Source organism: Pteronotus mesoamericanus, unplaced genomic scaffold, assembly GCF_021234165.1.
Source record: "Pteronotus mesoamericanus isolate MK-2021 breed Mesoamerican mustached bat unplaced genomic scaffold, CSHL_Meso_final contig_116, whole genome shotgun sequence".
In the NCBI taxonomy this organism is placed as follows: Eukaryota; Metazoa; Chordata; class Mammalia; order Chiroptera; family Mormoopidae; genus Pteronotus; species Pteronotus mesoamericanus.
Window position 1 is genome coordinate 4,915,560 of NW_026555027.1, and position 21,637 is coordinate 4,937,196.

The following is a 21,637-nucleotide window of genomic DNA, read 5'->3' on the forward strand; positions in this document are numbered from 1 at the left end:
GGAGCGGGGTTCAGCGTGCGGTCGGTAGCAGTGTGGGGCTGCAGCCGCCCTTTTTCTGATTCGGGAAGGGGGAGTGAACCAGGAATGGTGAGGGCCGTGACTTTGGGGAGGAATGTTAGCAGCCATGACATTTTGGGGAATATGGAGCTCTCCTTGGAGGTGTTGAGGGAGGAGCTTACCCACTTCCTGATTAAAGGCACTTGGGAAGCTTTTGCATAGTACTGATGTTTTGTTACTGTGGAGTATATGTAGAGAAGCGTTGTAAAATCTTGCTCGTTTGTACTAATTGGAATGAAAGTCATTATGAATTAGTGGAAAGGTTATTGCTGTATTTTTAAAGGAATTCAATGCCTTTTCCTAAGTCTAATCAAAATAACTAATAATAGAAGCCTTCACCCCACCTTATTCAACTAATAGATAAGAATTATTGTAATTGGCGTTATCAGTGTTAAATGGTGCTTCTGAAATGTATAAGAGCTTAAACAAGTTTCTTCTCAAGTATTTACATGTTTTCACTACATTGTAAGCAAATTGTAATGGAATCATTTTCAAAGATGTGCTGGTCAGTGTGCTTTTACAGTAAATGATTTTCCCTTCTCCTGACTTGGGCTTTGTTTTTATTACAGGCTTAGATGCCGCAGGATCTTTTCTTTCTCGTTACGGAGATTCTCTTAAGGAGCTTGATTTTAGCATCATGACTTTTCTCTGGAATGAGAAATATGGCCACAAACTACACTCGATAGAAGGGAAGCAGCTTGACTATTTCTGTGACCCAACGTCGCTGAAGGACGCCCGGTTTCTGATATGGCTGCTGGAGGATCACAGGGACAAGTTCCCAGCATTGCACAGTGCTCTGGATGAATTCTTCGATATCATGGGTATGTGGGCCACGTTTATATTATACCTGATCTTAGGGAGGAAAATCTGTGGAGGACCTAATTTATTTAAATACTTTTAAAAAATAGTGACAATTGTTATGGTAAAACTGGCTTATTTGGGGAGGCTAGTGATTAAGAATAATAATTTTTCTTCATGTCCTAAAGCCCTTTTACTCTGCTGAACTCAGTGTTGTGGAGACGCTCAGAGGGGTCCGTTACACGGACTGAGCCATTGCCGTTCTCACTTAGACACTGTGACAATGTCACGGCAAAGACTGCACGTTCAGTCGCCAGGATTTATTAAGAAGGGGCCTGATTTGTAGCAGCCAGGAAGGCATTGGTCCGTGCGAGTAGCTTTGCAGAACCTGGGACAGACAGCACGTCACCGCGGGGGGAGGGGCCTGGACCTGCGAGCCGGGAAAAGTGGGCTCTGGCTTGGCTTCCTCCCAGATCCATTTTGTGAAAAAGCTTGTTTTTACCTCCGCCGCATGGCCCACGCTGGGTGTTAACGAGGAATTCAGCGATGGCTGCGCCGCTCCCTGCCCTCGAGGGCTTTGTGCCCCTCAGCAGGGAATGAGACGAATAAACGTGTCATGTGGGATCAGTGAGAGAGGACCAACGAAGTGGGTCAGACGGGCTTGAGCACGTGTGTTCTCCCGGGGAGAAGAAGGCCTGCGGTGGAGTGGGGTCTGAGGGGAGCTGGAGCTGGGCGGGTGACCGCCAGCCTTAGCAGGGGACGGGGCAGTCGGGGCAGCTGTTTGTTTGGGTGAGGGTTGGAGTCCAGTTTGGCAGAATAGGACAGCTAATAGTTCATTTCTTAGCTGCCTTTGATTCTTAGTTTCTTCATCTGTGTGGGCCTATTTTGCTTCAAAGTTCTAAAGCTTTAGATTCGAAATTAATTTGAGTTTCCTATTTTTGCTAGTACATGTATGTCTTATGATAACGCCCCTCCCCTTTCGCCCAGCATCAGAAGTCTGCTTCATCGCTAGGCATTCGTGTTAAATCCCAGCTGCTTGTTTTAAAGTGCACGTTAAGAGGCCTGGCCCTGCACAAAGGAGTCAGAGCGCACATGCAGTGTAAGGACCCCGAAGCTTTCCTCCGCTGTGGTTCCCGGTGGGGAGCACACGCGTGTGCGGACGGCCTTATTTCCCAGGGCACTGCTTCACGCCCAGGCGCGCCGTGCTGCCTGGCAGTCTGTGTGCATGGCCGCCGGTTTGCTGCCGCTGGCAAGGAAGTGCTGCCCTGGAGTGAGCACCCAAAACCCGAGGCGTGTTTGAGTCCCACAACAGGACGACAAAAAGGACACAGTAACGCCCTCTATGCATTTTTCTTTATTCCTGGGTCCCCTGCCTAAAGCACGCGGTCCGTCTGGCTGTGACGATTTCTCTGCTCTTAGTCATACGGTCGGGAGCCAGCGGCCGAGTGACAGGCCAACAGATTTTGAAGTCCCGTTGCTCTGCCTTGCACTTTGCCTCAGACATTTCCAGTTTTCTCTCCTCTCATGAGAAGTGGTTATATTTCCTAAAAGTTTAAAAAGTCCACGGATCTTGTAAAAAAGGATGTTGTAACGTTACCAGTGCCGCGAGGCCCAGCCTCCCTTCTGCGCTCTGGGCGCGCACGTTTCCCTGAAGGAGTTTCTGTGTGGAAAGCCAAGAGGCCCCTGACGAGCACCGTGGCTGAACCCGCTTATACCCCACTCGTGTCCTGAATTTATCTCATTTAATAACACTTGTGCATCTCGCCTTGACACAGGAAACCAGAGTTAGTTTCGATTCTTCCTTTTTCCTCTCACCCTGTATCTACTTTGCCAGCAGCCCGATCAGCTTTATCTGGTCTCTGTCCTTCCCCGTCCAGCTGCACTTCCTAGGCCAGGGCCACAGCGATCTTTCGGTGACTGGGCGAGCGCGGTAGCCGCCAGACCGGTCTCCATGCCCCTAGACCACCCCCGCCGCGCCCCCCGCTCCAGGTCTCCCTCTTGCGTCGCCTCTAGTGACTTTGGAGGAGCATCGGTCTGATCCTGTCTCTATTCTGTTTGGGAAGCGCTTGTTCGGTTTTGACTTGAGCCTAAGTTCCCATCGTGTGCCCGGGTTCATCATCGCTCTGCCCGTCTGCCTCCTGAATGAACACCAGTTACGGTGCGCAGCCTGCCCTGTGCTCTCCCGCCTCCTTCGCGCGTGCCGTTCCCCCAGCCACATCCCACCCCGTGGACTGGACGGTCTGTTTCCAGCCCCTTCCTCCCCAGAGCCCTTCCTGATTCCCGCCCCCTGCTGGGGCCTCTCCCCTTGAAGACGTCATTATTTCATCGGCTTTGTTCCCATTACATTTACTGTGGCAGTTGCACATGGGGTGAGAGGAGTGAGTTTGTCTTGTTTGTCGAGCACGGGGGTGTGGATGGCAGGGACTGTGTGATGCACCTCTGTGTAAACATATTGTGTAACTCCAGCACCTGGCATGGAGTTTGGCGCCCAGAAGGCACTCCCATTGCACTGAACTGGACTGAAATTTGTTGTTCTTTGTAGTTGGTTTCCTATTTAGTTAGCCATTTCACCCGTGGTTTCTGACCTAGACTGTGTCCAGGCCAGATAAGGCATAGAACACAGTGTCTGCTAGTGTATCTGGGGTGGTTTTCTTTAAGGCTCTAGTGCGCTGCGTGGCAGCGTTAACATTCCGTTTCCTCACAAAACCATCTGTGTCTTCCTACAGACAGCCGCTGCACTGTGCTAAGGAAACAAGACAGCGGTGATGTGCCGGTAAGTTACTTGATCGCTTTCAATGTTATGGTCTAATTTGTGTGGCAAAGGGAGCGGGGAGGGCCCAGGCATGTTTGCTTCGTCGTCGCTGGGACCAAACCTGGAGGACTCCAGGTAGCAGGAACTACTGCGCTGGACAGCTGAGCCCCGCCCCCCTTTCAGAATGGGGGCAGCAGTCGCCAAACTCTGAGGCTCTCATTAGGCAATGGCCTTAAAGGTTTCACAGCTAAATCTTGAATCACCTCCTGGCATAAAAACAAAAAGTTATCGCCCTGACTGGGTGGCTTGGCTGGTCGGAGCATCGGCCTGTGCCCCAAAACGTTGCAGGTTCAATCCCCAGTCAGGACACATACCTAGGCTGTCGGTTCAGTCCTCGGTCAGGGCACGTACAGGAGGCAACTGATCCATCGTCTCTCTGTTTTCCTCTCTCTCTGAAATCAATAAACATATCTTCAGGTGAGGATTTTTTTAAAAAAAAGTTATCTGTATGGTGAAAGTTTTAATGTTTTGCTCCTAAGGAAACCAGAGACATTGTTTTGAATAGCTCCAAATTGAGTTTAACTTAAAATAATGTCAGAGATGTCTTCCTTAAGTGGTTGTGGAACTTTTCAGACAGAAAATTGCTTGTTTACTGATTTTTAGGATCAAGTCATCTATACTTGAAGTTTTGTCTTAACCTGGCCTATCAAACATGGCCCAGCTGAGAATGGAAACACAGCTAACGTGCCCGTGAGAAGTCAGATGCTCCGTCTGCACCCACTCTGTGCGCCCCGGTGTCTGGCCCGGGGAGGAGGCCTGGTGTGCTTAGTAAAAAGAGGGTCATTAAAACACTGGTCGCATACCACTGGGCTCACTTTCGACGTCTGATTAATTGCTCGAAATGCCCAAAGCCTTGTTGAACATGAGTTCAAAATATGGAACAAATGTAATTTCAGTTGTAACATTAGGCACCATTACACTTGTTCATTATTTCTAGTATAAATCATAACCGTGGCGCTGATACACGGTAGTGTTCCTTTTGTTAAACATACTGTATAACTCAGCTTATGACCAGTCTATCACAGTCAGTGTGTTTATAATACATGGTAGCTTCATAATGATGTGTTTGAGTGTTCAGTGATTTTTTTCCCCCCATGTTTTAGATTAATCCTACCAAGGTGAAAAACAAAGGCAAGAAAAAGAAACCAAAAGATTCAAAGGTATGGAGTGTTTTCTGTATTAATTCTTATCTAAGGTAATTGAATATGTAGATTAGAATTAACCAATTCTTGGGATACTTTGAAGCATTTTGTTGAGATGACTTTCTAGGTTTTAAAGATATTTTGGCAGTCTCCATTTTGAGGAAATTTAAGGTTCATATGGTATATAACTCTTAAAAGAAACTTTTATATATTTTTTAAAAATTTTCTGATTACTTTTGAGTAAAAACAAGTGTCACAATGTAGGCTTCTGTAGGGTTGTCATAGAGCAGGTGCCAAGGTGGCCTTTGAGTTTATATCTTGGCTCTTGACCAGTTATTTTTACTGCTGTTTTTATTGCCTGTGTGACCTCAGGCGCGTTATTTGGCTTCCCTGTGCCCCACCGTTATCTGTATGAGACATAATTCCTGTGAGCAATAACTAGTAGAGCTATTATGTAAAATATTCAAAATGAAGATGGTGAACACTAATCATTATAACAGATTCTCAGAATTGACAGCCTCAGAATCTAAGTCTGCAGTGGGCTCTCCGCGGCTGTCGGGGGCAGGGTGGAAAAAGTGGACGACTCCTAGGGGCGGATGAGAGCAGCCAGTGAAACGGTTCTTTTTGTCTTTGACTGTATGTCTGCAGTTTACATAAGACAGGACTTTAAAAGGAGTGCCATTTAAGTTTTTTGGGAGTGTGGGAAGCTACCTAAATGTTCACTCCGGTCTATTGATGGTTGTTGAAACTTTTACTATTATGTGTTCCTACTCACAAGACAATTTAGATAAATCTCATATATTGGCAATTTGCATGCATATTTATGTAAGCATTCATTGGTTTTAATGGTGTTTTTAAGGTAGAAAATTATTGTCATTTTTACCTCTTTTAAACCAGCCTATGTTAGTTGGTTCTGGAACAACTACAGTGACACCTAGTAATGAGACTGCCACTTCAGGCGAAGACCATAAGTAAGAATAATTTTTAATTTATGCTTCATTTTAACTCAAGTGTTTTAACTTAATACGTGATGTTAATTTAATGTACTTTCAGTTTGTGTTTTCTCTAACTTTTCTGTCTAAAGATATGCATCTTTAATGACAACCTGATGTGTGACCCATCTTGGCTGAATTTATAGCATGGCCTGTCAGTGTTGAGAATTCATACAAAATGCATTAAAATCACAGCGCTGATGACATTCATTTGATAAATTGGAGAACTTACTATGTGCAGGATACACTGTGGGACAGTCCTATAAAATGTTCTTTAAAATATTCATTGAAGAGAATGTTCTATTGATACTTACTAGCATGTTTGCCATAATAGAGGCAGAAATGTTTTGGGAATTATATGTGATTTAGTAATTTAACCTTAGATTTTTAATAGCATCTAGTTGTTGAAGCTGAGTTTTCAAGAAACAAATAGATGTAAGAAGAAATAAAACTAGTGAGTAGCAGTGACCTTTCTATATCATACTCTTTAGGGGTCAGAAACCACAAAAAATGTTTGTTTATTTTCAACATTTTTTAAAGGCGTAATAACAGTTGCTTCACACAGTCATTTTCCTGGATTCTTTAAATGGAGAAATTGTAACACTTATATACCAGGCAGTATTCTATGAGCTTTACATATAGTATTACTCTGGATCACCTAAAGCTTATTATGTACACAATTTTTTTTTTTGTTTTCTAATCAGCAAAAGCTCTTCAAGTTCCGCAGGCCCGTTTGTAGTGCCTGAGCATCTTCGGCAAGATGTGGAAGAATTCGAAGCCCTCTATGAACAGCACAACAGTGAATTTGTTGTCCACGACAAGCAGCTTTGGGACATGAACCCAAAACAAAAATGTTCAACTCTGTACGAGTAAGTAGAACACGGCTACGACTGTTACTTCATACCGAGGCTGCCATTTAAAGATCTTCAGTTTTCAAATTTGTGTCCCTTATGTTTCTTAAAGGAGCCATTTATGGCCTTGTAAACTCTGGGGAAGAAGAGTATTTTTTACAGCTTTTGTTTAGTATTACACAAATATAATTGAGAGTTTTTAATTATTAAACTTGTAATCTTAATGATTATTACTTTTGTCAGTTTGAGCTGCTAATGTACATACTTTCTACTTCCCAAACTGTCCTGTGTCCTGATAGGACTGGTAAAGTTTCCAGCCGTAATTGTTTCCTCATGAATTTCCAGGTCTGCGTTTGAGAAAGAGCAGGGTGATGACTCCTCTCATTGTTCTTGTGGTGATGGACGCCTCTGGTGGGCATCTCTCAGTCCAGTCGAGTAGCTTGGTGAAGTGTTAGGCTTTTCCTGGGGAAAGGATACCCGGATCTTGGTACTGCTTCTGCCACGCGACAGTACTTCAGCTGGGACGGCGGTGCACCTGCAGAGCCCTGTATCTCTGTGCTGTGGTGGAGACTTGACTTTCTGGCATGGGTCTAATAAGAGGACTGCCTGTCCTGTCCTTGGGTGTGAGTTACTTTCGGATGGAAAATGTGAATGTGAAATTAACACTTACGGCAAGTCTGAGTAGGGTGTGTCAAATAGAGCGACGAGTTCAGGAAGGTCTAGAAATGACCATTTTGAGCTTGGCATTTAATAAGCAGTGCATGATGCTTTCCTTCAGAAACTAAGGGCTAAGATCTGCAAGAGAGAATTAATTCAACAGCTAACTGCTCCCCTGGAGGACGGTCACCCAGCCGCAGTCTGGTCGCTTCTGTTTTCCTCGGTTGTATCATTCCTGTTCAGTCTGGTCATATGCTCTTGGTTCCTCTTGTTGGTTTTCTTTAGAATTGAAGTGCTGAGAGTCCTATTTCTAGAGAACTCCTGGATGGCAGCATGAAAACAGCTATAAAAATACACTAGTATTTTGAAAAATATGTTAGACTTTGCTTGAGGCATCCAGACCTGAAGATAAATTGTGTAGTTTTCAGGAGCTTGTTTCTTAGAGACTCTATTACCATTACTAGTGGGAAGAAATTAAGCACCTTTAAGAGGAAGAATTATAGGTGGATTTGTTTGTATTTTGAGATAGAATTGATATCTTATAATAAGACTAAGTCAGTAGGTTATAGAGAGTCACCTCAAAACATAATTCTTTCTTTTAATTTTCAAGAGTAAACGTGATGCTCTGGCCAGTGTGGCTAAGTTGGTTGGAGCATTGTCCTGTAACCAAAAGTTGTGGGTTCGGTTCCCAGTTAGAGTACATACCTAGGTTGCAGGTTTGGGTCCTGGTCTGGGCATGCACTAGAGGCAACCAATTGATGCTTCTCTCTTGCATCGATGTTTCTCTCTTTCTCTTCCTCTTTCTCTAAAAAGCAATGGAAAAAGAAGCCCTTGAGTGAGGATTAAAAAAATTAAGTAAACTGTGATGATCAGCCCAAGAATGATTTCCCTTTACTGACCGATGGATAAAAGAAAAAAAAAATTAAACTGTGGTGTATGAAAAGAGTATAGAGTAGGAAAAAATGTTAGGGAGTGCAGAATACTGGGATAACTGCTATTAATTAACTTTTTCTTAAGTATTTCACATTAAAGTAGAGGATTGAACTCATTGATTTTTAATGACTCCCTTCTAGTTCTAATATTTTATCATTTAGATAGTTGAAGCAAATTAAATTTCAGTAGGTAGTATTTTGCATTTAGTTTCTCCTAACGCCTCTTTAGTGGTGTTAATTAGTCAACCAAGAGTAAGGTTAAACACTGTGCAAGATTGTAGAAAAAGTAGAAAATACAGTCTTATAGTGTAGCTCACAAAGAGTAGGAGAAATAGATTGATCATTGGTCAATTATAGTCTTATAAAGTGCCATTAAGCAAGAGAAGAAGAATTCACCAGTGACAGGCATGTGTTTACTTCTTCTTAGAAGTAAATAGTGTAGCTCACAAAGAGTAGGAGAAATAAATTGATCATTGGTCAGATCACAGTGTGTTACAAATGAAAATGACTTTGTGAAGTAAGTATCATGAGCTTGTAGAAAACAGTGGTTTTTCAAGGACCCAGAACACTAGGGTGGGAACGCTTTCTGAAATGTTTCTGTCCCTACCCCTTTCCCTGTTGACAGTGGCGCGCACTGGTCCTAGGAAGGTCCATCAGCGACTATTCAAGATACTAATGGTGTCATCCAGTGTGAGAATATATGTGCACGTGTGGACACATATACATAACAACTATTGCTCTCTGTGGTATAATTACTTTTTCGATAGTTTCTTTTTTAACTCCTGACAAGCACAGTGTGCCCGCCCAGTGTCTGCCTCCAGTTCTGAAATACAGGAGCACTACCCTGTCAGCACCTAGGACTTCGAGATGGCGCGCACGATGTGGCAGGAGGCGAGCCTGTGGCACGGCAGAGTTGGCGTGGTCCTGTGGGCCTCCTCGCCTCGGTCGCACCCGCGTCTTCCATCGGGCCTCAGCTCCCTCGCATCTGCTCGACAGCCACGCCAGCCCCCGGTCCTGTGGGGTGGGTGACAGGTTCTGAACCCTGTATCGCAATGGGTTATGAAGAAATCATCTTCGTGTTATTTTGGACCCAGCATTTACCCTAAAGAGACTATTTTTCAAGGCCAGAAAAGTGATAGAGTCGAACTTTATTTTGGATTTCATTTCAAATAATAGTAACTATAAAAATTTTATTCACAATATAGTTACTATACTATTTCTCTCTGGGCTAGGGCCCTTGTTGAATTTAATTTTGTATTGCATTGAACACGTGAAAAATTGATTGCTACTTAGTCAGTGGACAAACATGGAAGCTCTGTTTCTTTGAAAAAAAAATTCTTTTCTGATTACAAAAGTAATGATACAAATTATTACGGAATTTTTTTTTTTTAAATAAAAATTTAACCCTGACGATGCAGTTTAATTGGTTGGCGCTTCATCTCATACACCAGAAAAAAAGTTGCATGTTCAGTTCCCTGTCAGGGCACATACCTAGGTTGTGGGTTCAATCCCTGGTCAGGGCATGTACGTGAGGCAGCAGATCCATGTTTCTCCCTCTCTCTCCCCGCTTCCTCTCTCTCTCAAATCAATAAACGTATTCTTGGGTGAGGGTTAATAATAATAATAATAAAATAAAGTTTATTCTTTTAAAGATTTTATTTTCTTTTAGAGAGAGGGGAAGGGAAGGAGAAAGAGGAGAGAAACATCAATATGCGGTTGCCTCTTACACACTCCCCACTGGAGACCTAGCCCACAACCCTGACCAGGAATCGAACTGGTGACCCTTTGGTTCTAAAATAAAGTTTAAAGGAAGAAAATGACAATGAATTCTGTCATCCGGCTCTAAGCACCCCTAAGTCTTGGTGCTCATCCTCTCAAGACCTTTTAAATGTCGGTGTGCAGAACATGTTTTAAAACTTACAAACTGTGGTCATGCTGTACACTCAGCTTTGTCGTCCACCGTTTTCACCAGACGCGCGTGGTGAGCACTGTCTGACCTCCTGACTGTCCTTCAGGGACACGCTTCTGGCTGCTCGGCCGTGCTCGCCAGACCGGCGGCGGCATGTGCGTTGCTGGCTGTTGAAAAGCTCGTTGCGGACCCGGAGGGCGACTTCCTTTCGTGGGGTCTCTCTTCTTTAGTTATCCCTTTTTGGATTTAAGTATTTTAATCCAGCTGGAAAAGCTTTCTTTTTCAGTGATTCTCTCGCGTATTCACCATGGGGAAAAGAAGTAAATCCATGCCCATCACTGGTGAATTCTTCTCTTGCTTAATGGCACTAAACACCAACTGGAAAGGTGTCTTTTCAGACAAATCGCGGGGTCAGTGTCATTGATGCCAGTCGGCCAAAACCCTTAGCATGGGCCACCGTCCTTGGGACCACAATGGTTTACTTCTTGGTACTTCACTCTCCTCGACCCTTCAGCTTTTAAAGGTTTCCCATTAAAACCTGGAGTGTGGTTGAACCTGTTACCTTGCAAAACATCGTGTGTGTAAGGAATTGCTGCTGTGCAGGAATTATACTAAGAGGAAATACTCATCAAAAAACACTTTGAAAGAGATCGTTTGGTGGCTTTTACGTGTGGCGCGCAGCAATGCTGGCAGAAGTGGCTTTTGGTTTTTCTGCCTCAGAGGACCTGCTGTTTGCATAGGGGCTGGTTGCCTGTAATTGTCCTTCCTGTGCCTTTATCGGCGGCAGCTTCTGCACAGAAAACGGCTTGCTTTTGCTTCAAAAAGCGTAGTTTTTACGTCGTCGTAAGTAGCTTGTCTTCCTGGTTAGCATTCATTTACAGGAAAGTTTCTTTGGAGAGTTTTGCTCTTGAAAAGCCTTCTTAGTGGTACATGGTATGTGTCCTTCTTGCTAGTCACTCACTGTGAGAAACTGAACACCAAACCCAAACCGAGGAGGAGGCCTCTCTGAGCCAGAGAGGAGAGTGGGAAGAAAGTGCCTAGAGCCGGCCGGGGCACAGCCAGTCCGGGCCTGGGGGCGGTGAATCTGATCCTGCACTGTGTTGCCTTATTGATCCGACATAATTGATTTCAGTACCTCGGAGTCGTTGCACATTCCTAAATAGGAAACTTAAAATAGATGGACTATATGCAAATTCAATAGGATTTTTTTTGAAATTTTATTTCCTCCTCCTATTTGACATTCTTGTTATATTCTGGTTATTTTTTTTTCTTGTATATATTTTCTTTTCATTGCTTTTTAAATAGGTTGTATAATTACAAGTTTATAAAGTAACTTTTTAATCCCCTTTGTTTTTTTCTAAAAATATTTTTAAGAGTTATTTTCTGCTGGGTAAACAAAATTTTATTTATAGTATTACTGATGCATTTACCCTTTCCCAGATTCAATATGAATCTGGTGTTTGATTTAATGTGAGTATAATGTTTTGCTGGGGAGGAGTTGAGATCAGCTGGAAATGATAGTATTTGCTTTAGGAGAATTTTGGGGGAAATACATTTTTTAAATGAATATATGCAAGTACTTTCTTATAACATATAAATGCAAATTTTTTTCCAAGTTATTTCTCCCAGTTTTTGGAGGAACATGGTCCTTTGGATATGAGTTGCAGGATGTTCTCTGAAAAATACGAATTCTTCCCAGAAGAAACCCGAAAGATACTAGAAAGCGCCGGAGGTTTGAAGTCTTTCCTCCTGCAATGTCCCCGTTTCGTTGTGATTGACAACTGCATTGCCTTGAAGAAGTATGCATCGCGGCTCAAGAAGAAGAGAAAGAAAAAGAACATGAAGGCAAAAGTAGAAGAAATGTCAAAAACAGGAGAGTTTTTTCGGATTAAACTGCCTCTGAATCCAACAGCTAGAGAATTTAGACCAGATATAAAATCCACACCAGTGTCCAATTTGTCTTCAGCGCCAGCTTCTGAGGATGTACAGCCCGAACCTGGGCCTGCTGATTCTCCCAAACCAGCCGGTGATGCCGAGGAACCAGAACCAGCATCTGAGGATGCCTGCAGATCAGCTCCTGAGGATGAGAAGCCCAAAGAGGTCCTTCCCGAGTCTCCCAAACCAGTCTCTGAGGATGTGGGTCACCCACGCGCGCCCCCTCAGTCTCCCAAACTAGCTCCTGAGGGTGTGAAGGCAACCTACTGGGCTCCAGCACATCTGGTCACAGGATACTGCACGTTCCTCCCCTTCAGGGGGTTTGACATCACGCAGACACCGCCAGCATACATAAGCGTGTTGCCAGCTCTGCCCCAGTACACCAGCATCTACACACCTCTGGCCGCCATTCCTTCTGAATACCAGCTGCAAAGATCGGTGCCAATGCTGCCATCCTTTGTGGCCAGCGACCGGCCAGAGAAGGGTGCTGTTGTGTATTTTGAGGGTCCTCGTGTGAATGCTGAGCATGCCCCTGGTAACGAGGTTGCGCCTGAAACGCAGAGCCTGTACGACTCTCTGGAGACACCAGGAACGTCACAGTGCCCCACGGATGGTGCTGACCCAGGCTGCAGTGAGCCCAGCACAGATGATCGTCATGGCGGCGATTCTGCCCCCAGCAAGGCAGACCCAGAGGAGGGCAGCGAGGTGACGGACAACGCGCATTCACGAGTGGTTGCCGTACAGGTAAGACTTGAGTAGGAGAAGTCATCTTAATACTGCCGTTAATTTTTTTCATTTTTCATTGCTGTTCTATTTACCGAAGTTCTTTAAAATGATTGACCAGATAAGGGTTACTAAAGCTTTCACCTAAAAAATCTTTTTAAAGGATGATCCCTGTTGTAGGGCACGACAGGTAATCTTGTCAGAAAGAGTTTGGGGGCCTGCTAAATAATGCCTTTGTTTTCTACACCAGTTTTGCATCGGTTGAGAAATAAGATAGAGGAATCAGCAGATGGAGCCAAAAGACCACCTTAGTAATAATTTCAGGCACAGCAGAGAGTGCACGTTGTAACAGGCACCCCCAGCCCCCCGCTTACGCACTGGGCACAGCAGTGCCACACCAGGAGGCCCCCTGGTGCGCGGGGCCTGCCCATGAGGTGTGCTCGGTAGAGAAGGAGGGACGGTGGGCTTTGTGCACACGCAGCTCCCGGAGGAAGAAGAAAGAGGCTGGGCTCCCCATGCCCAGCCTCCCCTGCCCGAACAGCGGAGGAGTGAGGAAGTCGGCCAGAGGGAGACACACGGGAGGGAGGCGGACAAAGGCTCCTTCCTACCAAGAGCGAGAATACGTTTAGTTCCTCTGTAGTTAAAAGTGCAGGGCATGAGTCCATTAAACCCTTACAGGATTATCCCCCTACTCATTAAGGTTTCTGTTCTCTAGAAGGCTTTGAAAAAACATGTCCAGAGTAATGAATCGAAATCATTTTAATTTTTACTAATTGTAAATGCTAGCTCATTCCTAATACAAATATCTGTAGGAAGTATAGTGTTATCTAAATTGTCCAAAAAAAAAACTTGGAGAAGTTGTAAGCATGTCTTTAAATGATATTACATAATGGATAAATTTTAATAGAACAGTTGCAATAGATTGAATTTGAGTGTTTGTTTTGCCCAAAGGTGTCTGGGAATGGAACACACCAGGAAGCCAATACTGAGCCGTACGATCCTTTTGAGGAACAGCAGGTGAGTCAGAATTGTATTAGATTGTTTAAAGGTTTAAAGTTCATTAGTTTAACTAGATGGGAATAGATGGGAATGACTAAAACTATTTTGGAGCCATCTAATTCCGTGTAAAATGTTATTAGGAAATAAGCTTTAGATTATAACCAAAAAATTACTGTTGTATTTTTACTGTTTGTTGGAATTTGGGAAGGAGAGGCAAAGGAAAAGGTGAGTTTTTTCCTATTGTATTTATTTCACAGTATAATGGCTTTATTGTTTAACTGGTATGAAAAGCCTGTGTAAACTTATAAATAAGAGCTTATTCACATGAATGATACAGAAAGTATTACAAAGACCATAACTTTTTAAAGCGTGATTGAATTAGGAAATCTGTTGATATAATTTACTGTGCTGATATATCTTAAGAGAAAAGTCACTTGATAACTCCATAGTTGCTGAAAAGGTACTGGATAAAGTTCATTATTTCTTGACTAAAGCTCATAATAAAATGGAATAGATGAACACGTCTCAACAAGCCAGTGTCTTTCTCTTTTAAGTCAAAGCTATCACCTTGCTTTCAAGGTAAAACATTGCCATTTGTATTTACTATTATTCTAGAGACAGAAGCTGACAAAATTTGATAAGAGAAAGAAAGAAGATTATAAAAGAGGAGGTATAAGTCTTATTATTTACAGAGGGTCAGATTGTTTACCTGGAAAGTTTAAAGGATCACCTGAAAACTCAGTATTAAAATATAAGAATTCTTGATTGGATACAGTATCTCTCCACATATAAACAACAACCTGTTGCAAAGTATACTGGAAGAGAACATTCCCTTTTCAATAGCAACAAAAAGATAAAATACCTAAATCTATAAAAGAAAACTTTAAAATGCTCCTGAGAAACACACAAAAACCTTAAATAAATGAAAAGGTGTTGAACAGGAAGACTGAACTATTGTGAAGAGAGTGGTTCTCCCTAAGCGTCGAATTTAACACAGTCCCAATACAAACATGAGCGGCAAGTATTAGTCGCATGTTGCTGTGTAAGAAATTACCTGAAAGCCAGTGGTTTAAGGCAGTGACAAACAGTTGTTGTCTCGCAGCGTCCGAGTCAGAAGAGGAGCAGTGAGCTGGGGCTTCTGGCCGTCCGTCCCGAGCCTCAGTCGGGTGCGGATCCGGGCTCAGTCTCTGCCGGGGCGACGGGGGCTGGGGGCACCCCTGCAGGCCGCCCGCTCACGCGGCTGGCGAGCGGTGCGGCCGTGGCGGGATGCTTCTTTGTCCCTTGCCTGTGGACCTGCCTCCGCATGGGGCTGCCTGAGTGTCCTCGTGGGGTCTGGCTCACCCAAGACTGGGTGACCCGAGGCAGGAGCAGCAATGGCTGTGGCTGTCTACGTTAGCAAGTCACATTCTTTTTCCCGTCTCCTGTGCCTTGGCCACACAAACCAGCCCACCATCCCTCACACGTCGTCGGGGGAGATTCTGTGGGAGCACGGGTACCGGGCGGCCAGGGTCCTGGGCCCCGTGGGCGGCTGGCTGCTGCGCAGGCTGTATCTGAAAATGGACACACGGATTCTACGTTTCATACGGAAAAATAACCACCAATAGTGGCCATGGAAAAGAAATGATAAGGAAGGGAGTTGCACAACCAAATATCATAACATAAATCTATGGCAGTACATAAATTGGCTATTAGAATAAGAATCCAGTAGAACAGGAGAACACAGAAATTTAAAATATGATAAAAATGGTAACTGTTGGTAAGCACAAAATAGATTATTAAATACATGGTATTAGGAGAAATGGGTTGCTATAGAGAAAATTAATTTGGCTCTCTATCTCAATTCTGTATACCAAAGATTTAAATTTTTAAAAATGGATTTTAAAAAATCCCATAAAAATACCTAAAAGAAAAAAGGGAAAGTTTTTCATAAGATTACTAAACAGCATGACAAAAAGTATATTTATGGATATATACACATACACAATGTATATATACATTCACATGTAGCACATACACGTGTATGAACAAATATACACATTCCATGAAAACTGAAATAATCTAGGAATTTTATTTGCAGCGTAGGAAAGACAGAGAACTAATTTACTTGCTTTAACATATAAAGTTTCTATAAATCAATAAGGAAAAGATTAATAACCAAACACAAAAATGTGAAGGGATGTGACTAGTCATTGCACAATAAAAGAAAAATGATTTTTAAAAAAGATTTTATTTATTTTTTTAGAGAGAGAGTAAGGGAGAGAGAAAGAGAGAGAAACACCGATGTGTGAGAGAAATACCTATGAGTTGCCTCTTGCACACCCCCAAACAAGGACCTGGCCTGCAACCCAGGCATGTGCCCTGACCAGGAATTGAACCAGCGACCTTTAGGTTTGTGGAACGATGCCCAACCTACTGAGCCACACCAGTCAATGTGAAAAATGAGTTTTAGACATATGAAAAGATGCCCAACCCCACTTGAAATTTAAAAGTTATTTAAATATTTTTGAAAAAATGTAAAAATGTACATTTCTGGGGAAGGCAGTTTGGATTTTGTCTGCAGAAATAAAATGTATACAGAGGCCAGTGAACAAGGCTGTTTGTATATGTGTTTCCTTTGTATTTGTGCCCGCACAGAGCTGCATACAGTCTAAACATCCCTCAGTATCAGACCAGTTAACTAAGTGATGGAATATCCATATAATGAAACATTACACTGTCACTTCCAAATGAAGCAATTCTGTTATTATTCACAGGCATTGATTTACAAGATCAGACATGAAATTAAGTAGGATGAAGTAAGGTTAGAAGTTTGGTTGCTACTATTGGTACAGAGAGCTTTATAGTTTTGGCCAATTATAAAAATAATACAGGGCTCTTAAATTTTTTAATGAATAATAATGAAAATTACAAAAGAGAAATTGAAAATGATCTCTATTCCCATCATCCATTTTAGTATTTTCATATGCAGCCTTCCAGGCCTTATTTTAAAATTTAAGTAAACAATGCTTTTTTAAAAATGGGATCATACCATGTATGTTGTATTTGAAATTTTCAGTGTTATTTTATTATGGACTTTTTTTTTTCCATATAAGCAAGCACAAGATTTTTAACATCATTTTTAATGCATACCTGGTATTTCACTGTATGAATGTATGGTAATTTGACTACTGTCTTATCAGTGAACATTTAGATTGTATCAGCTTTTCATACTTCCAGATAGTGCTAGAGTGAACATTTTTGGTGATATAAATATATTGAAAGGAAAATGGTGTTTAGTTCTTATACTGTACTTACCTGTAACCCAAGTATGCTCTGTTTAATGAGTTTGTGTATTTGACTCTCAGATAAACATTATCATCAGTGTTGGGAAAGGTCACAGACACTGTTAAATTAGCCCTTAGTTTTAGGAACTCGACGTTAGCACAGCTGGTTGTGGTTCTCAGCCAGCGAGACTTACGATTAACCCCAGTGCTGCTGCCTTCGCCTGGGACTTGGAGAAGTTGCCTAATTTTTCTACGCTTTGGTTTTCTTATCTATAGAAGATGAAAATAATGTATTTCTTACAGCATTGCGGTGAAGTTCCAGTGTAGTAATAGATAGCGTGTGCCTTTCCGCCTGTCTGTGTGGGTGATCTGGGGCACATGAATTAATACCGTGTTGCTGTCACTGTGAGCCTTTTGCTGAATTGAGAATGAAAATAGAGCCTTAAATCGTAAAGTCTTGGCTAATGGGTTATATAGTAAGCTTGACCATTTACCTTATTATTTACATTACACATGGTCTCCAGACATAGTGCTGAGTTTTCAGGCTGGACAGACAAAAACCCAGACGCTCCAAGCGCGCCAGCATGTGTGGTCACCATAGTTCGCAGCTCTCTAACTGATAACGCACAGAATTCCAACACCTTGCTTTCCTGCCTTTGGACCCTTGGGCGGGGCTGAGGTGCAGGAGGGGGCGGGGGGGCGGGGGGAGGGTGCCCAGACTTGTGCCATGGGGATCGATTTCGACAGCTTGGCTGCCGCAGCCCCTCTCTGGGGAGAGCAGCCCCCTGCAGCCGGGGGCAGCTGCCAGTCACACAGACGCTCCTTCCAGACGCAGGAGTGTGATTGGTGGCCGCCTTAGTGGGAAAGGTTTTCAAAACACTGACATGAATGATGTTGGTTGTTCACTAATGTGTCACATTATAGTGTGGCTTCTCTTTTTATTTTAAATTGGTCCAAGGGATAGTTACATAACTGAAAACAATTAATTCATAATATTTGAACTTGTTTTTTCATTCAGCAACTGTCCATTTAAAACACTTAAAGTAAGACCAAAGTTAATAAGATCTGATCATGTCTAAAATATGCATAACATATGCAGCTTCTTAAACCCAAAAAATAGTTCTTTGATGTTAATTGTGGAGAATGACATTCACATCAAACTGTTGATATAACACTGAACCCTTCTGAAATAGATAAATATTCAGAACCAATTATAGTACAGATGGAGAAGTTTTATTATAAATTCCAGCAGTGCAAAGAACTTTATTTTAAAAAGAAGTGGCTTTACTAAACATCGTTCAAGGGTTTTTATTTCTTGAATCATTGTGACATTTCCCTTAAATTTTTATCTGCTTTTTATTGTCCTTTGTTTATTTTAAGAGACAGTTCAGAGCAAGATCAGAAATATGCATTGTTAACTACTTTAATAGATAATTTTGTAATTTACTTTCAGGGGGATATTTCCCAGATTGAAAGGGAGTACCACGCTTTACAAGAGCTGCTTAAGGAGGCATGTGAAAACTATGAGCAGAGAAAACTCCAGGGCTCCGAAGAGGCCAGGGACCTGGAAGAAAAGTTGAAAAGGAACATAGAAGAAAACAAGGTAATTCTGTCTGAAACCTCTCTTTCCCAGCATGCGGCCTATTTAGGAGAGTTATGCTAGTGCAGCTCAATTAGCTGAGCGGCTGCATCGTTGGCTAAACAAAAGATTCTTTTTCAGTATTGCTTGTTCCCAATTTCTCTATGACATACTAAAGTGACAGTGTTTTTTGCAGTGTTTTTAGAACATCTGCAAGTTACATATAACAAAAGGACTGTAAATAGAGGTTTTCATTTACTTCTAATTCAGGTTGATTGATTAACCAAAACTCTTTTCTGGTTGAACACGTTCCGAGTTAAATTCGTGTTCCTATTGGGAGGCAGGGAGCATTCGCGGGTAGGAGTATGAGGCCTGGGGCCCGGCTGGCCGGGTTCAGGTCCACACTGGGCTCTACCCCAGTTCTGATCTTCACTCCTCTGTGCTTTAGTTCCCTGTCTGGAAAATTCAGGTAATAATAGCTCTCATTGTGTGGGATTCAGTTAACAGTTGTGAGGAACCTGCACCTGCCTGGTGCGCAGTAAGGGCTCTGCTAGTGCCGGCCGCCGCTCTCCCTGCTGATGCCCTCATCCTCTTCCCCTTCTGCACACGAGCCCTGTGGGGGCGCCCGGAGTGTCTCGTGTGAGTCTGCTGACGGTGAATTTCGTCGGCTAAGATTGATCGTCAGTCACACGTAACTGCTGTTGGAGTAATGCTAATTGGTGGCAAAGCCAGGTTGGATTTGGGCGGGGGGTGGAATTGTAGATGTGAGGACATGGTGGTGTGTTTCTCTTCAAAAGCTGAGGTCTTCTGTACAGAGGGAACAAAGGGATGGTAGTCCGTTTAAGAAAGGAAGCGTTTGTTGCAGAAGTCTGGATCAATGGCTGGGGTAACATAATTAGATAGAATAAAGTTAGCTTCGTGAGACCTTGATCAAGACACTCATTTAGTGAGATTGAAGTCCACCTGGAAGAAAAGTGACAGTGTGAAAAGGCAACCGTTACAAGATCCTTAGGACCTGTTTTATACTTGGGACGGGACTGCAGAAGAGTCCAAGGATGAGAACATTAGAAGGAACCAGAAACTTCTGGCCCAGTCACCTGGATGAATGAGGCCTCCCTGACTGGAAGAGGAAGAATCGAACAAAAATAAAGGCCTCCCTGGCACAGTGACTCGTGGAACACAAAGTAGAGGGTGGGGAGGGACTTAACAAAACAAAGTATTTTTATAAGCTCCATATTGGCTCAGGAGAGTTCACTGTTAACGAGCCCATAGGGGAATGCCTGTGGTCAGCACACGCGGGAGAGCAGACATGGGGACCCGCCACGAGAGAGGGCGTCGGCGGTGGGCTTGGTTCTTCCTGGCAGACGCGGTCCAGCCATGAGCTGCTGGCCTGGCTGCGTCCTAGGCGGGCGCAGCTCGGCAAGGCTCCCCTCTTCGTGCCGCCGGCCCAGACGCGCGGAGCGGGCGGCGCCTCGGGCCCGGGGGCAGGGCAGCGAGAGCCGCAGCCCTGACTGGCGGCGCAGCGTGGGCCTGGCCGGCTTTCGCACGCGGTGAAGGCTCTGGGTCCGGTGGCACGTGGTTGGCTGTATTCAGGAGCGTGGCCAGTCCGTGTCTCCAAGAGCCATGGTTTGTCCCCCAAGTCACAGGCCCATTAGGTTATCAGGCTTCCCATGTGAAACGTGTACCCAGCAGGGTCAGGGGCTCACCCGAGTTCTTAGGTCGGCGCCTGCACCTAAGAGGCTGAGATTTAGCCATGGCCGTTTCTCTGTTAACCATGGTGATGCTCATAGTTAGCTTGCAGAGAATCCTTTTATGGACATACAAATAGACTTGAGGGTTTTTTTCTCTTAAGATTTTATTTAGAAGGGAGGGAGAGAGGGAGAGGACACTGATGTGAGAGGGAAACATCGATGTGTTGCCTCTCGCACAAGCCCCAGCCAGGGACTGAGCCGGCAGCCCAGGCCTGTGCCCTGACCGGGAATTGAACTGGCGACCTTTCGGTTTGCAAGATGACGCCCAACCGAGCCAGACTGCTGGGGGCGGATTTTGTGGTTTTTATTGATCTTTCTCTTGGCTTTTGACGCTCCAGATTACTCAGGTTATGAGCTAGCTGATTCGTAACTTTCACTCTTAAGTGACTGATGGACATTTGTGTGTGTTGGAATGCGGCACCTTCCTCCCCTGCGGAGGGGGGAGAGGCTGCAGTCACAGGTCCTGGTAAGGGCTCAGGCAGTGTCGTCAGGCAGCCTGGGCCGAACGCAGTACACAGGTAACAACTCTGTGACCCGAGACAATTTTCTCAACCTCTGTGACCCTCCGTTTCCTCATTAATATGGTCTCTACTTCACAGGTTTGTGAGGACGTGGGGGTCATTGGGAAAGGGTGGCGAATGGCCAGGGATAACGAGTATAGTAGCAGGAAGAATTGTCACATCCCACGTGCCAGCCATGCCCCTGTTGAGAAAAATCAATTATTTACAAAGCACTTTAAGAGTGCTTAGCACATACTAAGCATGGATAAAATCTGAGCTAGCTACCGTATGTTGCAGCCGATGGGGTTTTATTACCTTGAGCCGGGAATGGCCGTGCTCGGCAAGGAGGCCGCTGCCTGTGGCCGCCGGAGGAAGCAGCTCTCCCGGAGCGGGGCCCCACGGTTTCGGCGCCTCTCCCCCGCGGCTGGCGGGGGCGCTGGTCGCGGTATTGCTCGAGGGCGCGCTTGCCTCGCTCTGCTGAGATAAAACCCACACGATGGGAAATGCCGCGTCTTCGCTGGCTCACTGTCGCAGCATGTGCAGTTCGTTGGTGTCCGCAGTCTCGGTGCCCTGTTACCGTTATCACTCTAATTTCAGACCCACTTCCATCGCCCTGAAGAGAAACGCGCCCTCGTTGAGCAGTCGCTTGTCATCTCCCTCGGGACTGTCATTCTTAAGGTGCTTTTGTGAGACTTTAATTCTTAAAGCCACGATGGGCGTTGAGTTGATGTTGGCTT

The 21,637-nt window shown here is 44.1% G+C and overlaps 1 protein-coding gene across 6 annotated transcripts in view; it reads left to right on the forward strand.

The window, feature by feature from the left end:
- Positions 1–21,637, forward strand: part of TTC3 (tetratricopeptide repeat domain 3) — a 108,291-nt gene that overhangs the window by 65,298 nt on the left and 21,356 nt on the right. For all 6 annotated transcript variants that reach the window (XM_054578254.1, XM_054578261.1, XM_054578274.1 and 3 more), the window contains 8 exons: positions 627–878; positions 3,582–3,628; positions 4,771–4,827; positions 5,707–5,780; positions 6,506–6,670; positions 11,767–12,829; positions 13,760–13,825; positions 18,524–18,673. In XM_054578254.1, coding sequence (XP_054434229.1) covers positions 627–878; positions 3,582–3,628; positions 4,771–4,827; positions 5,707–5,780; positions 6,506–6,670; positions 11,767–12,829; positions 13,760–13,825; positions 18,524–18,673 — 1,874 coding nt within the window. The remainder of the gene's footprint in view (positions 1–626; positions 879–3,581; positions 3,629–4,770; positions 4,828–5,706; positions 5,781–6,505; positions 6,671–11,766; positions 12,830–13,759; positions 13,826–18,523; positions 18,674–21,637) is intronic.